This window comes from Pseudopodoces humilis, chromosome 16 (assembly GCF_049639895.1).
Source record: "Pseudopodoces humilis isolate 2021_Gansu_Grassland_sample_001 chromosome 16, ASM4963989v1, whole genome shotgun sequence".
Classification (NCBI taxonomy): domain Eukaryota; kingdom Metazoa; phylum Chordata; class Aves; order Passeriformes; family Paridae; genus Pseudopodoces; species Pseudopodoces humilis.
The window spans coordinates 2263521-2279108 of NC_142215.1; the positions used below are offsets into that span (position 1 = coordinate 2263521).

General features: G+C 45.5%; 1 protein-coding gene and 1 long non-coding RNA gene across 5 annotated transcripts; one reads left to right on the plus strand and one right to left on the minus strand.

Moving 5' to 3' along the window:
* Positions 1-435: 435 nt before the first annotated feature.
* On the minus strand, positions 436-15437 carry SLC24A1 (solute carrier family 24 member 1). Of its 4 annotated transcripts, XM_088063358.1 has the most exons (9): positions 15306-15437; positions 12720-13757; positions 11408-11516; positions 3719-3819; positions 2918-3115; positions 2466-2555; positions 1452-1618; positions 767-834; positions 436-630 (listed from the first exon to the last, which is right to left on the minus strand). In XM_088063358.1, the coding sequence occupies exons 2-9, from the start codon at positions 13638-13640 to the stop codon at positions 626-628; spliced, it is 1659 nt and encodes a 552-aa protein (XP_087919484.1). In that variant the 5' UTR covers positions 13641-13757; positions 15306-15437; the 3' UTR covers positions 436-625. The 4 variants fall into 4 exon arrangements, with proteins under 4 accessions (XP_087919484.1, XP_087919483.1, XP_087919486.1 ...); XM_088063357.1 differs by having other exon boundaries at positions 436-834; XM_088063360.1 differs by lacking the exon at positions 15306-15437 and adding an exon at positions 5451-5534 and having other exon boundaries at positions 436-834; positions 12720-13797.
* On the plus strand, positions 2890-12647 carry LOC106628111 (uncharacterized). The gene is made up of 4 exons (XR_001331374.2): positions 2890-2977; positions 11006-11314; positions 11570-11706; positions 11833-12647. It is a non-coding gene; the product is annotated as an uncharacterized LOC106628111 (long non-coding RNA).
* Positions 15438-15588: the final 151 nt, after the last annotated feature.

The window sequence follows — 15588 nt, forward strand, 5'->3', positions numbered from 1 at the left end:
TCACACTGGTACTGGTGGCACTTTACAGGAGTTTTAGGCACTGCATTGCAAGATCAGGTACAGTTCTGAAAGGAGCTCAGTGCAGTTTGAGCTGCAGCCTGTGTGTCCACACAGGGATTTTAAGCAGAGCAGTTCCATAAAGGCCCAGCCACATCAGTCTGATTCTCTTCCCACTGAAATAAAATTCATTGATTTCAGGGAGTTTGAGCAGTTCACTGAGTAATTTAGAGTGTGTTCCTGAAAATTTCCTATAATGAATAAATATTCTGTGTGAAAATCAGCTCCTCTACTTTGAGGGGATCAGCCATAGTGAAAATTTGATGCATCTAAATTGTATCAGCCTTTCCACAAGTGCCTAAATGTGTTTTATTTAATATTGGTCTTTTCAGTATCTTTTCTTATCCTAAAGAAAAACAGTAGAGGCTGACACACCACTTAAGATTGATTTATATTTTCACATGTTAAAGATATCTTATTTTCAGTAAGATTGTTACAATTCTGGTTGCTTTTTTTCAGTAGAACTGCTACCTCAACCCCCTTTTGATGTTGCTGGATCCTCACACACATCTTGAAGTGTCCATATGTCACACAGATACTGGGCAGGATATTATCTTGTCCTCTAACATCACACTGATGATCAGAAACACAAAGTAAAGAGCAAACATGGTGAGCCCCAGTAGTTTGTTCATTTTCCATTTACAGACAGCAATAGAGAGAATCACAAACAGGAGCATGAGGAAGAGGAGAACAATTGCACAAAACAAACCATTGCTGCTGACTGCCACAGGACTGAGGCCATTGAAGACAGAAAAAAGGAACCAGGGAACTGGCAGGCTGCAAGGAAAGGAAAAGTAATTGAAATAAATGTTTTAAGGCAGTTCATTTTCTCTACCATAACTAAGCAATTATTCCAAACTGCTACAGGAAAAAAAAATACATGATTGTATTCAATATAGCTCAGCATAAATCTAAACTGGATGTTGTTCCTGTCAAAACTGCATTTGGATAATGCTTGCACTATCAATGCAATCCAAGACTAAAATGGTTTGAAAATAATACCTAAGTGCCTTGGTGTGCTATAACAAAGAAATGTCCTGATGGTTTAGGATGGGAGATGCAGGCACTGATACTGACCTTTGCCAGGAGCTGAATGTCTCTGAGTGACCAGATAACATTCCTGCCTGTAGAGCTTGGACATTAGCCAAAGGTCTCTTGCATTTTGAAAAACTGGTAATTTTGTGTTGATTCAGAATTGGGTGAAGGTAGTGGGCTGCATTATAACAGTGTTTCTTTCCTGGCTGGGTTTGGATTGGGCTTCTTCAAAAGGAACTGGTTGCTCAGCTTCACTTAACTACAGCTAAAATGAAATTAACTGAGGTGTGTTTGGTTTCAAACCAGGTAACTTTGTGTTTCAGAAGAAATGCTCCTCTTAGCATGGAGCTGGTACTCACCCAACAGTGATGTCAAAGATGTTACTGCCCACAGAACTGGACACAGCCATGTCCCCTAAGCCCTTCCGGGCCACGATGACACTGGTGATGAGGTCAGGGATGGATGTGCCTGCTGCCAGTATGGTTAACCCCATAATTTCCTCTGATATCCCAATTGTTTCACCAACCTAATCAACACAACGTTGGGTAGGGCTGTTAGCAGTGGAACATGGAGAATAATTGCTCTGTGCAGTGTTAGGGTTTGTGCTATATTTGAGTTAAAATATTCCAAGTCCATAAAAGTGGCAGAATTTTCCTGCTTTATGGAATTATAAAATTCCATTTTACTGTGTTGATTCTGGATTTTTTTCTGTAGTGTAGGAAATCTGAGCACAGTGATGCCAGCACTGAGCCAAGGTCAAGTTAGCTACAGCACAATTTTCCTGTCCTCAGCCCTCCTCTTCTGGATGTTGTCTACCTTTGGAAATTTAACATCAGCTGTGCAAGATCTAAGGGCCTTTGGAAATGACAGTCCTTGGATTTATGGCATGATCAGATCTACTGTGCATGTGCAATATATCACTTAATAGCGATGGGGGGGCTGATCCTGCAAGATGGAAGTATTATTTCCCAGAATACCAGGTGAATGTTAACATGGGGGAGTGAAGATCATTTAGCAGCTTCCAGAATCAAAACCTATATTTTCCTAGAATTTTAATTAGGTAATGGATAATTATGTTCTGCACAGAAACATTCATCAATGAAAAGTCAGAATTAAGATAAATCTTGATGGTGCTTTTCCTTTCACTGATGCACAAACTCCCTTGGAAGCTTTCAGAAATGAATGAATCTTTGTCAAATAAAAAAAAAGGAAATCAAAAATTCCCTTTTGGGTTCTAACAAAACAAAGTTTCTACTGTTGTGATGGATGACTGCAGCTGTAATTCATCAGATAAAATGCCACAGTAACACTGTCCCCTCTCTCCGTCTGCTTGTTCTGAAAAGGGGATTTGCAGAGAGAACAAAACCTCTCACCTGGTGAGCCCACCACACCATGAGATAAGAGAATGCAGCAATCCAGAGGATGGATCCAAAAAATGTGATGACAAAGAATTTTTTTGACTCCTGTTGAAATCGAGTTTGAAAAGAAAAAAGAGAAGTTTCAGGTAAATTAATAGTCCCCATTGAAAACTATTCACCTGAAACACTTCACTGCAATTGATTGCTTTAACTTGGAACCTGGTCTTTGTTTGCTGTTTTTCAGCTTGATTAGGTGACCTGTAGTTGCTAGAATTTGTGGTTTATTAAATTAAGTCTCTGCAGTGACATTACACTGCAGCTGGGGCTCCTGTCCCACTCCCTGCAGCAGTAACAGCCCTTCAACTATGCAAAGACTCCAGACATGGAAAAATGGACCCAGGGACTCTTGCCCAGAGGAAATCTATGGCTCAGTTAATGACTCCAGTAGCAGGAAGATAGATTCTTACTGGGTTTCTGACGTCAGGCAGAGTGCTCCAGAGAGGAAAGACAATGGGAAAGAGGAAAAGGTAAATTGCTTGTTTTGTCCTTGATTCTGGCCATTCCAGAGACAAGGGCTCATTGTTTTCATCACCCTCTGTGCTGTCACCATCGCTGTCCTGGCTCTCAGAGCTGCTGTCGTCTGAGGTGTCACTGCTTGATGGGGGCTGTACCTCAGGATAAAAAATCAAAAAGCCAATATATTTTCACACTAATAAGCAACTGCAGTTACTCACTGTGGCCTCACCTGAGCAGAGCTCACATTTGTAACCTGCTGAAGGCAGACACAGCTCCTGTGGGACAGGACCCAGGCACAGCCCACCCCAGCACCTGTGTATTGTTAACTAATGGGCATCCATTAACTAGAAACACCTTTTAGACACAAATTAATTATTTTATGTCCTTAAAAAACCTTTTTTTCATTGGAACTGCTAAATAATGTCACCCAAAAGGGATTTGGGGAGCAAAACAGAAGAGTCTGCTGCTGAGCACAGGACAGCCAGGTGCTCTTATTTCCCCTTCCCCTGGGGAGATACCTCAAAAGAGTCATTTGAGGGGACAATACTATCCAGTAACTTGGTGTCATAATCTGGACCAAATTTGTGTTTGTGTTTCAGCCAGCATTTTAAACCACTACACACAGAGCCTGTGTATAGATGCCAGTGACATAGGTTGGGTCCTGTCCCAACAGCTCTGGAGCAGGGAGAAGGAAAGTACACGTGAAGATCAGCCTGGATAGCACGTAGTGCCTGTGCTCCTGATGTTGATACCTGTCCATCCTGTGGCACATCTGCCTCCTCTGTGTCTTTGCTGGGCTCAGAGTCACTGCCAGGAGTTACCTGGATGGTTCTTTCTGCTTTCTTTTCCTCTTCTGCAAAAGCAATAAGAAGAAATGCTGGTTTCAGTCATCCTGGATGAGCAGCAGAAGTGATACCAGGGCATCACCTTCCCTGTCACCAGCAGGAACTCTGAACTCCCTACCACAATGCTGGCATTTCAGGTTAAACCCCCTCAGATTGCTTAGGTTTGTTTTGTGTCCTCCCTGGCTGCTGGTGATTGTGTTTGGTAAATCTGGGCAGAATTGGGCCACCTGGAGGCCTTGGTGCTCCTCTCACCTTCCATGCAGAACTGCTGTAAGGGGCACATGTGTAACAGGGAAATGCTAATTACCTCATCAACAGCTGATGAGCATTTCTTGGGTCTCTTTTTAGATGCTGAAGGTTGTATTAAAACCATCCTTATAACCCAGAAAGGATGTAAAGCTTTGCTTCTCAGGTTTCCCCCCAGCTCCCCACTCCCTCCGTAGAGCAGGGCATTCTCCAGGGACCTGATACTCTTTAAGGCTTCTGAGAAATGACCAGGATGTGCTGCCAGACTTTAATCCCTGACCATTTGGTGGGTATTCAAAAGCAAATAGGAAAGTGCTGACACATAGAAGGAAATAACTGCAGTGTCCTGCTGTTCCTGCATTAACCTGCATAGCCAAGAGGAACACGGAAACCTCTGTGGGAACAGAGCAGAAATATGGATAACACAGAGCAGGGATGAGGGAGTGAAGTCAGTGTAGTGTTCTTAGCACCAAGAATTTACTTGGGTTTTAAACAGTGTTTTTCTCAAGTTTGGGGTCATTCACCTCTGTGAGGCTCAGTGTTGGGAGGTGCTCAGGTGCCTGTGTTGTGTGGAGCTGGGATCTTCCATACAGAAGTTTCTTGGTGTTCAAAAGCTCCAGCCTTTCTGGCAGCACAAATCTGTGTTGTAGCACAGGTCAGCTCTGACTCCAAAGCAGCCTTTGTGTCAGGGGTGACAGAGAAAACCCCAGAAAATATTAAACAGACAGAGGCCAGATCTGGGTTAAATGTTAATTAGAAATTATTCCCTGTGAGGGTGAAGAGGTCCCAGCACAGGGTGCTCAGAGAAGCTGTGGCTGGTCCTTCCCTGGAAGTGCCCAAGGCCAGGCTGGACAGGGCTTGGAGCAGCCTGGGACAGTGGAAGGTGTCCCTGCCCATGGCAGGGGGTGGTAAGGGATGGTCTCTAAGGTTCCTTCCAACCCAAACCATTATATGATTCTGTGATTCTATTAAAGGAAAAGTGCACAGATCCTTGGAATTGATATAGACATAGTGTAGATTATTACCTCTGGAGGAACCTTCTGCAAGTCTGTGAAGGTACTTTGTTTTAACAAACACCTCATTTGTAGGGTCTACCAAAGACCAGCAGCAGCCAAGTGCAGTCTGCAGTGCCCTGATTTCCCTCCTGCCCTGTTCCATGGCCATTTCAGTCCTTCCTTGTACTCTCCCTGCCCTGCCTCACTAACAGCTCCCCTGGGGATGGCTGCTCCTGCCCGCCTGCATCGATTGATTGCTGCTGCATTGTTACAGCAGCCATCTGTGCCCAGCAACAGCACAAAATCTGTGTTAGACCCCAGGGTTTCTTTGCCAGCTGGGAAGGTGAGGGCTTGCAGTGCAAAACAAGGCAAACAGTGCTGGCTCTTCCTGCACTCACCTGCCTGGGAACCTTGTCCTTCCAGGGTCTCAGCCTTGGCCTTGGCCATGTTGCTCAGGATGTCAACCCTGTCTTTAAATTTTGCTGTGGGTGAGAAGGACACCATCATCAGGGGCTGTCACTGCAAAGCCCCCCTGGACCTGCCTCCCCCACCACACACGTGCTCTTACCCCCTTCCTCCTGCAGCTGCTGCAGCCAGCAGTGCCCAGGGGTTGTTCTGGCTGTGACCCCCCCAGATTTTGGTCATAGCTGTTGTATTTAACTGCTTAGTGCTACAGAAATTACAGCAGTAATTTGACATGGAACTATTTAAAGAGAATCTAGAGGAATGAGAAATCCTTTCCAGGTCAGTAATATAGATGATATCTGTACTTCATAGGAAAAAAATGCAAAAAGAACAGGGGGGAGTTTTGGTGCAGTATCATCTTGTTCCCAGGGATTATTGATTTTTTTTTTTCCTAGGCTAGATTATGAGCAAACTAAAAATGACACCTTCCTCCTGCCATGTGACTGTTGAAGAGGCTTTAGGGTGCTGCTTTCAGGGACCTGATGAGAATGGAAAATAAACACTTTTTATGTTCCAGTTCCCTGGAAAATTATTGCTTTTTCTAAGTATACACAAGTGTCTCCTGCTGGAGCTGATCTAAATTCTTGGTATCCAAGTTAAACATGGTCCAGGCTGTCTGAGAGTTGATCTTCACCAGCACAGATCTGGTGCTCTATTTCTGGGACTGCTGAGGGCTTCTTCCACTGTAAACCAAGCTCTGCTTTATTCAACTGAGCTGCATTTTTACTGGTTTACAGCAAACTGTGAAACTGTGCATCTCTGTAGTTGTTTTTTGCTCAAATGTCTTACTGCTGACTCTCAGTGAAAGTGAACAAGGATGAGTTCAAAGAAAAGCTCCATTTTGTGCTAATCTATGTCCTCTGAGTTGCACACCGAATGCTGAGGGTCACTGGGTCTGCACATGGGCAGTAGCCACAAGGAATTGGCCAATGCTGTGTTTGGCTCGTGTGCAGGGCTGTAAATTAATTTCCTCTGAAAGATTTATCACACTGATTTAATCTACTGTGTTGTTGCCTACGCACCCAGAAGGTGCTGTTGTCATATGCCTCAAGGGCAGGGCCCTGCCACTTTATTAATCACAGTGACATTGAGATAATAGAAATAGCAGGTCCAGCCATGTGGGCAGAACTGTTCTTCTGAGCTGGACCTTGTGAAAACCAGTAAATTCTGCTGTATGTCCAATAACTGGACCCAGCTCAGACATTAAGACCTCAGGGAACGAGTCCTGCTCCAGTGAGATTCCAGCTACTGTTTGATAGAAACATCTTTCACCAGCTGGAATTTCCACTGAGAACTGGAATGGTTGGACTGAGATGAAATGATCATGGAGTACCAGAATGGTTTGGGTTGGAAGGGACTTTAATCCCATCCCATTCCAACCCTGCTATGGGCAGGGACACCTTCCACTATCTCAGGCTGCTCCAAGCCCTTTCCAACCTGGTCTTGCACACTTCCAGGGATCCAGGGGCAGTCACAGCTTCTCTGGGCACCCTGTGCCAGGGCCTCACCACCCTCACAGGTAAGAATTTCTAATCTAAATGATAATTTCTTCTCCTTTGAAAAGCTGACTGGACTGACAAGAGCCTGATTCTTCCATGCTCTTTATCAATACTGCAGTTCACTGGAGGGATGTGAACTGTTGGCTTCCTTCCCCCTGTGCTCATGCACAAGCACATCCCTCAATGCAGGGGTGACCTTTTGCTCCCAGTCTCCTCTAAGCACTGGGCAATGCATCCTTCTGTTTGGCTTTTCCCTGAAGCTGCTGCAGAAGCTGCTGTCAGCAGGGTCAGGGCGGTCAGGCTCAGCCTGAGATTATGGAAATTCAAGCTCCTGGCTCGCTGCCCTGCCAGGCCACAGGCTGGGAGCGCTGAGTGGAGCCCAGGAGCATCTCTGTCAGGATAAACAGATTAGGCCCAGGCCACTGTCCAGCTCTCATGAGATCAGCCTCGTTTAAAAGGGTGGTAATTCCTCTGGCGCACAATTCCTGCAGGAGGGGCTGAGATCTGAGGCAGAGCTGGCTCTAAGCTGGCCAGATCTGCAGGTCAGCACAGGGAGGAAGGATGTCCATGGGCTCAGCCCAGGCTGTGCTGGATCAGCTGTGCAGGGCAGTGTCCCTCTCAGTCCCCTGGGGCATTCACTGCTGGCAGCTCTGTCCCCAGGGCTGAGAACCTGTCACACAGTGGCCCTGAGAGGCTCTCCAGGAGAATTCTTGTCCTATGAATTGGCAGCATCCAGGATGGACTTCAGGTGGCAGCTGAGCTTCTACCTTGAATTTGGCTCTTACATTTAATTCATTCTTTGGCTCTAATATTCAATCTAACAGGAATGACAACACAATCAGCAGGGAGGATTTTTTTTCTTTACAATTTGGCATGAACCTGAAGGATTTGGAGATTCTGATGTATAAAAGCAGAAGTACAAAAAAAGACTTGTGATTCCTTTTGCCCCTCTGTATCATGATTCTCTTACAACAAATGATGGAATGCTAATGAAGCAAGGAGAGGCTGTAGCTGCCTTCTGCCCTTTCCAGCCTGCAGTAGTGCCCACTGCTCTGATCTAATTTCCAAAATCATTACTTTGTTAACTGGGGCATAGTGAGGGCAGGCAGCTCTGACAACCTTTCTGCTGGAGCCTTTTGCTTCATTCAAAAAAAAAAAAAAAAGTAGGCTTCTGCTTTGTTCCCTGTCTGACTAGAGTTTAAAGAGTCTGGTGGTAAGGCTGGAGGTTCAGAAATGAGAGAGTTCCTCAGCATTTCCAAAATCCTCCCTCCCTTTAATTCCCCAACAGTTCCCTCTGGTGTCTAATAGGATGATCTGGAAAAGATCTCATGCTCTTCTTCTACTCACTTTCACAAGAAGTGGGGAAAAGGACAAAAGAACAAACTTGCTAGAAATTCCTAATTTTAAAAAAAAAGGCACATTGAAGGTAAAAAGTTCTATCAAAAATATAATTCAGGATGCCATGTAAATATTAGAACTTCTAAAGTAAACAAGTAGTCTCCCTGAGACAAAGACTTAAGTAATGATACTTTCCTAATACAAAAAGAAAAAAACTCACATTCTGAATTTAATGCACTCTTCAAAAGAGAAATTTTGTTTCACACAAGGGCTGTTGCAGATCTGTGTTTCACACTTTTGCATTTCCAAGACCTCTGCCCCTGAAATCTGGGTTTGGAGAGCCAGTGCTGGCAGCTTTTCTATGTTTTGGACCTTGCTGCCCTGAAACCATTTCTGTGCTGCCCCATTAAAAAGTGAGGGCAGCCGAAAGAAGAAATCCTATGGAATCCTGATTGCAGCAGGTTCAGTGAGGATCTGCTGAGCAACTGTTAGCAACCTTTTCCTTCTGTCGAGTGTTCAGTGCTACAGGCCTTGGCAAGAAGGAACAAGGGCCCTTGGGGAAAGATAAATTGCTTTGGGATCATCTTTTATGTGTCAGTCTAATTACAGAAATGTGCCTGGTACAGACAGTGCTGGACACGCTGCAAAGGGAAGGATGGTGTTGGTAATCCATGGGAAGCAGGCACAGCTGTCCCCAGTGTCACACAGGGCTGCAGGGCTGTTAATACAGGACTAGGAACTGTTAACACATCAGAACACAAGTCCTCATATGCCTTGGCAGCTTCAACTCCTTTTCCAGATCCTTCCTTGGGATGTCATTCCATCTCTTTGGCCAAGCTCCTCAAGCCACTTAGGTTTCTCAGTTTATGCATAAATTCCTTTTCTCCAGACTCTCTTTTCTTCAGGTAGGAATTTATCAGATTAAGGAGTATCTTCTACAAGGCACACAAGATTTGGCACCTGGGCTCTTTGATTTTTTTGAGTGCTGAGCTGTTGTAATATCAGTAATTTATTGTTATATTTTATAAGGCGGCATTTCTTTTCTCACAGCCTTGAGTGGAGTGGGAACATATCTGAGACAGAGATTTTGCCATTAATTCAGTGGCATTTTATTTTCTAGACCCAAGTAAAGGGTCTAGGAAATAAAAACCTTCAGGAGAGGCTGTTGCAGCCTGTGCCTGCACGGTGCCTGCGGTTTCAGACCCAGATACACACGGTCACACTCCCATCTAGTGGCTGCCGCACACACGCAGAACTCGCACCCTGCCGGACCGCCGGCAGAGGCTTAGGTTGGGTATCGGGAACAATTTCTGCACCCAAAGGGTTCTCAAACCCTGGCACAGAGAGACACCGTCCCCAGAGGGATTTAAAGGATCTGTAGATGGGGCACTTGGGGACACGTGGCCTTGGCAGTGCTGGGGGAACAGTCAGACTTGATGATCTTAAAGGTCTTTTTCAGCCTAAATGAGTCCATGATTCTATGTAATGAGTGGGAAGTTCTCTTTGAGAGAAGATCCAGACTGGTCCCCCAGTTCTGTATTTTCCATATTCACAAGGCCTGGGAACAGCAGCCTCTTCAGCAAGGACTTGCAACTGCATGGAAAGCTCCCAGCAGCCTATTCTGGGCTGAACTGGCTGGGGCTCTCCTTGGCCTGGGCTGCCAACCTCAGCCCCCCACAACTCTCCTGCTGAAGGGTCCCAGAGTTTCACCAGGGAACCAGCCTGGACCAGAAAGCCAAGATTGTGGTGACCTGGGATGGGCAGATACTGCACAGAGACGTTCAGAGGTGTGGGAAGGGTGAGAAGGTGTTGGGAGGTCTCTCAGTGGCAGCAGCCCCTCAATTCTGGCACTTTCTGATGCTCAAGGCAATGACACATCCTCTTGGAAGGTTTTGGGTCTATTCTGGTGCTGTTGATACAACCTTTTGGAGGCACAGGCGGCAAGGAGCAAACCCTGATGAGTCTGGCTCTTGTTAGGCTACTGTTCATAACACATTGGGTACTTTCACTGGAATCTGTCAAAGCAGACACTGATCTGCCCTGCCATCCTCCTCCAACCTCCTTTGTTCCTTCGATCAGTTTGTGCAGCTGGGATTCTGATCTGGAGAGTCCTCTTTGTAACCTCTGTGAGGGACACGAGAGGTGTTGATCTGCTTAGCTTCAGTCTCTCTTTCAATGGGCAGCAGATAATCTCTTTAGAACAAGTAGGGCAGTGGACGGGTGGGGCATGAGCTGAGCTAGGAAGGAAAATCTTAAAAACATCTTTTCTTAATGTTCTTCACTATTTTCCCGAAAATGAACCTCCAGTGTGATTGGATTAAAGTTAATATAAAGAAACGTTAAAAGGCTGTGTACAAAGACCCTGGTCTGTCAGGAGATGAGGCTTCTCTGCACCCTGGGCAGTTTAAAAGAGGTCTTGGACCTGAGCTGGTCCTTCCCTGGACCTGGAGAGGCCCATTGCCTGCACAGGGCTGTGGGCACACTTTGCCATAGCAGTGATGATGCCATGGTGCAGGTGGGCTTTTAGAGGTGTCAGCCTGAATCACAGAGAATTAGCCTCACCATCATGATTAGAATCTCAGCTGGGCTTTTAACCACTGTCAAAAGTATAATTCTTCAAGGGTTTTTAACTCTTTGTGCTGCTGTTTCAGGGCTGGGATGAGGTCTGAGCTAAGAGGAAGATGGGATGTGCTGTGGAATGGAGGAAGCTGGTAACTCACGTTTGCTGTCCCTGCAGTCAGAGACACAGCAGGGATTGGGATGTCACCACTCCCAGGAAACTCCAGCAGCAGCAGCTGCCACCACAGCAGTAACCAGCTTGGCACAGGAAAAGTAGATATGGCAGGACCAAAACATGAAGTGCTTGTCATTGCCAGCTACATGATCAGAACGGGCACATCCCACTGTCACAGAGCTCCCCTCACTTGACACCATCTGTGATACTCAGCTGCGCCCCACAGGTGAGTTGCTGACCCCAAAATACTGATTGTATTCCCAGTGAAACCACTCAGGGCTGTGAACCCAAGGCCCTCTGGTGTGGAGCATCCACTCACCTTCTGCCAGGGGGTCCAGGGTGTGGATCATGAGCTGGACGATGGTGCTGCGCATCTGGGAGTTGTGCAGAGAGGCCGAGCTGCTGCCCCGCTGCAGGGCTGCTCCAGGCTGTGGGAAGGCACAAAGCCAGTCAGTTCCAGCTTCTTTGTCCTCTACATCAGGCAAGGCCTCTCCAGGCCACAGGGCAGCAATTCAACAGCAGCAGAGGAATCAGCTGTTCAGTGTTTGCTATGGGAAAGGACAGACCCCACCAGCCTCTGCTGTGAGAGCCCAGGAAGAAATTTGGTCACAAAACCAGGTAAGAAGAGTCACTTTCTGAATTTCTATATGCCTGTTTTATAGCAGAGAATGAGTAGCACTCTTCTAGTTAAATCCACCTGGGAAGCCTGAGCTGTCTCTTAGATTTTATAAAAATTTCTTTAAGGACAGGACTCAGCCAGGTGTCCTCTTAAGCAAACTGTGGCCATTGTGCCTGATGTGATACAGACTTTGGCCCAGGCTTCTTGGCACAGGAGATGACACCTTTATGTATGACCTACATGGGGAGAGATTCAAAATACCATGACTTCAGATCCCTGTAAAGTTGCTTAGACCTACCTACAGCTTCCTCACATCTGGTGGCTTCATTGTTCCATCATCTACAACTGCCTCAGTGCTTGTCCGCAAGCAACGAAGAACAGAAGTGACCAGTCACCTCTGCTGCTTCAGGATCTAATGATCCTTCAGGCTGCTGCTTCTGGGGAAGTGGCACAGTGACACAAAGGTCTGTGGATGCTACTGAAAGAGCCACAGCCATGAACCTCTTTAAAACCATTGGCTTCTGAGAAAAACAAGATTCTACCTTCAGCCTCCCAGTGAGGATGCAGGCACCTGGGGGCAGACTCACAACTGATTCCTGTAGCTGCAGACAGAATTTCCTCCAACATCTCTCAGTTGCAGGAGGCTGGGACAGAGGCCTTTTCCCCCCTGTTTACCAGCATTGCCTAATCTTATTCTCAGACCAAGAATGTGTTCCTGCAAGTGTTCTTTCTGGAACTTCTTTACAACAACCAAGCAAAATCCCACACACATCCTTGAAAGCAGCTAAGAGACATTTAGTAATTGCACAGGTAGAACTCCCTTTTAGTGATGTTCTCTGATTTCTTAGACTCTCTCTAGTTTGCATTTCCCCCATTTTAAAACACTAATCATTGACCAGTACCTGTATTCTGAGGTTTGAATATCTGCTTTGTGAAGGAGATGCAGTTTTACTTTGTGGTTTACACTAGAAAGTTATTTCCAGCTTGCCCTCTGAACTCTAAGGACACCAACCTTCTGCATATGCTCTGCTGATGCTGCCTGCACAGCATTTAGCTTCTTTTTCAGCTCCTGCTTCACCCATTGCTCTAGGAACACATTCTGTTTCATGGTGAACACATATGTGGCATAGGCAGTCAGTAAAAGGAGGCTTTCCCACCAATCAATGACACTGTCTAGGAAAAACAGGATGAGCATCAGTAAGTCTACAATGTAGAATGAGATGTCTCTAAATAAGGGCCACCATGTCAGGTGGAGTATCTGCCTTGAGAAGAGGGCACAGGTGCCAATGACAAAGAGGATATTAAACACTGCTGAGCCCACAATGGTACCGATGCCGACATTGCTGTGTGAGATGAAGACACCTATGAGGGACGTGAAGAGTTCTGGTGCTGATCCACCTGCTGCCATGAAGGTGGCTCCAGCCACATCTTCAGAGATCTGTAGCTTCTCAGTGATCACTCCCAAAGCAGGGACAAAATACTCATCACACACTATGGCCAAGGCCACAAATACATACATCATGCCAAAGATGTGAAGTACAACCCACCCTTGCCTGCGTTCTTCCACACTGAACAGGTCCTGGGGATATTCTCCTTTGGATTCATAGGGTGGTTTTTCATCTGGGGAGCTTTCACTGGCATTTTCTTGCTGTGGTGTTGTACCCACTGACGTGGTGATGGGCACAGCTGGCTCAGGATCCACATAGATACAGTGCCTTATTTTGGGTGCTGTGGCATTGCCTCTTAGAGAAGTCTTGTTGCTGGGGAGGTCCCTGGAGATCACTCTGACAGGGTCTGTGGGTTGGGGGGCTCTGTGTGATGCTGGAAGGGCAGAAGGACTAAACTGGAGCTGGTAGAAAGAGAGGAGCAACACTATGGCAAGCAGGAACAGGATTCGGTTCCTCCGTAGCCGCCTCCTCCGTGGTAAATGCATTTCCTAAAGCTTCAAAACCCAGAGCCGTGTCCAGAAGCCACTGAAGACTTCACTTGGTCAGCAGTTTGATGATCTGGAGCATCAGGATTGGAACTGCACAGCACAATATGGGGAACCCTGCAAAAGAAAATCTGGTGTGAAAAACAAAGTACTGCAACTTTCCCCCATTTGGGGAGCAACTCTTCACTGACTGCTTGTCTATTTTTCAATAAAAAGAAATTGACTTAAATGAGTAAAGAGAGATATAGATCCAGGTTACAGTCTATTTTTTTAATATTATTGTAAGCTATGCTTATTAATAATCAAATGTCTGGCTTAATAGAGAGGAGCTGGCTGAGGCAGTCCAATACAAGCTGAATTCTGATTCCGCCAAATGCCCATACCCAGGAGCTGTTAAGGACTGCATTTACCAGAGTCCAGTTGTTATTCTGTAATTTTATCAAGTGCGTCAGTGGTTGTGCAGGAGGAGTGGATATGGCTCCTGTCAAGGAAACAACTTTAAATTGTTAGAAATTATGCTCTGAAGACAAGACCAAGATGGTCAAACCTCCCTCCTAAACCAACTTATTCACCAAAATAACCTCAGGAGGATGGAAACTGGTTTAGAGTTCCCAGTGATGCTGGTCTGTGGCTTTCCAGCCTTTCACTCCCCAAGAAACCATCCAAGGAAGGGTGAGGTTTTTCCTTCAGTTTGAGCAGAGGGTGAAGAAAACATGGTTCTAGTAAAACTGGGGGTGCTGAGCAGCCATTTGTTTCTATGACTACATCTTTTCAGGGCTTTCTGTAGGAATCAGAACTGGCAAAGTGGAATTCTAATCATACCTTTTATTAGGGGTAATTAGCATATCTTGCATAATTATGTGAACAACATTTAGAATGGAAGAGAAATTGTAAATGTCAGAGTGACAGTGCCTGCAGCTGTGACAGCACAAGGACAGGGATTTGGGGCTGGACAGAATTTACCCTTCAGCACTTCTTGAATGTTTTACCTTCTTCATGGATTATTTTTTTGCCCAGAGTGGGCATGTTACATTATTCTCTAACAGTGAATTATTCTTCAGATGTGAATCATAGTTTTCTAAACCACTCTCAGATAAGCTCTTCATGCAAGTTATCACACATTTACCCTCTTGCATAACACCCAGGGAAGTTATCAGACTAAATTTCTTGCAAAACAGGCAATGTTAATTTAAATAGTTGGGAGGATCACTAAGGCAACAGTAAGAGAGGGTCATGGGAGTCCCTAGATAAATAGATGATACAAGGTTTGCTTCTCATACATAAAAAGAAAATAAACATACATGTGGCAGAACTGCACAAGAGGTATAACAAATTGCATGTTATGAGAAAATAACTCTCCCTAATAAAGACAGCAGAGTTAAAAGAATGGCACAGAGAGAACACACTTATGCACACACTCCTATTTAAACACTGGTTTTACTTCTCCTCTCCAAAATTAACTGCTTAAAAGACTTTTTTTTTTTTTGCGAGGAGAAAGACACCCAAAGCTAAGACCAGTTCTAAGAGCTTTCCAGCCTTTCCCAGTTCCTGACCAGAGGAATTGTTTCTCTAGTCTTGTAAATTTAGGTTAACTCCTGATAAACTCCTTTTCTCACCTCCTGTCTCACGAGATCCAAAGCAATCAAACAAACCTCCCCAGCCTACCTTCCAAAGGTCTGTCCAGGAGAAGGGGGAGTTCCAGGGGTTGGGTGTAGTGCTGGAAGATTCTTTGGTACTTAACAGCCAGAGGGAAATGATGTTGCAGAGAAAGGCGGGTGAAAATTATCCCATTTTCAGGATGTCTCCTCTGCTGACAGAGTCCTAAAACAAGAGAGGGTCAGGTGTGAAGGACATGTTAGTGGAGGAATTCCCAATCCAGTTTAATACCCACAGCCCCTAAGAAGATTAAATAGTATTGTAAAGATTTGGGTCTATCTCTGAAGCCAGT

What these genes read in the sequence shown, in the direction of transcription:
- SLC24A1 (XM_088063360.1), bottom strand. Translation starts at nt 13,640, where the DNA reads ATGCATTTACCACGGAGGAGGCGGCTACGGAGGAACCGAATCCTGTTC. An exon ending in CCTGGACCCCCTGGCAGAAG is followed by an intron (nt 5,535 to 11,407) that starts GTGAGTGGATGC and finishes TCTCACCCACAG; the next exon opens with CAAAATTTAAAGACAGGGTT. An exon ending in ATCTTTGACATCACTGTTGG is followed by an intron (nt 835 to 1,451) that starts GTGAGTACCAGC and finishes CTTTCCTTGCAG; the next exon opens with CCTGCCAGTTCCCTGGTTCC.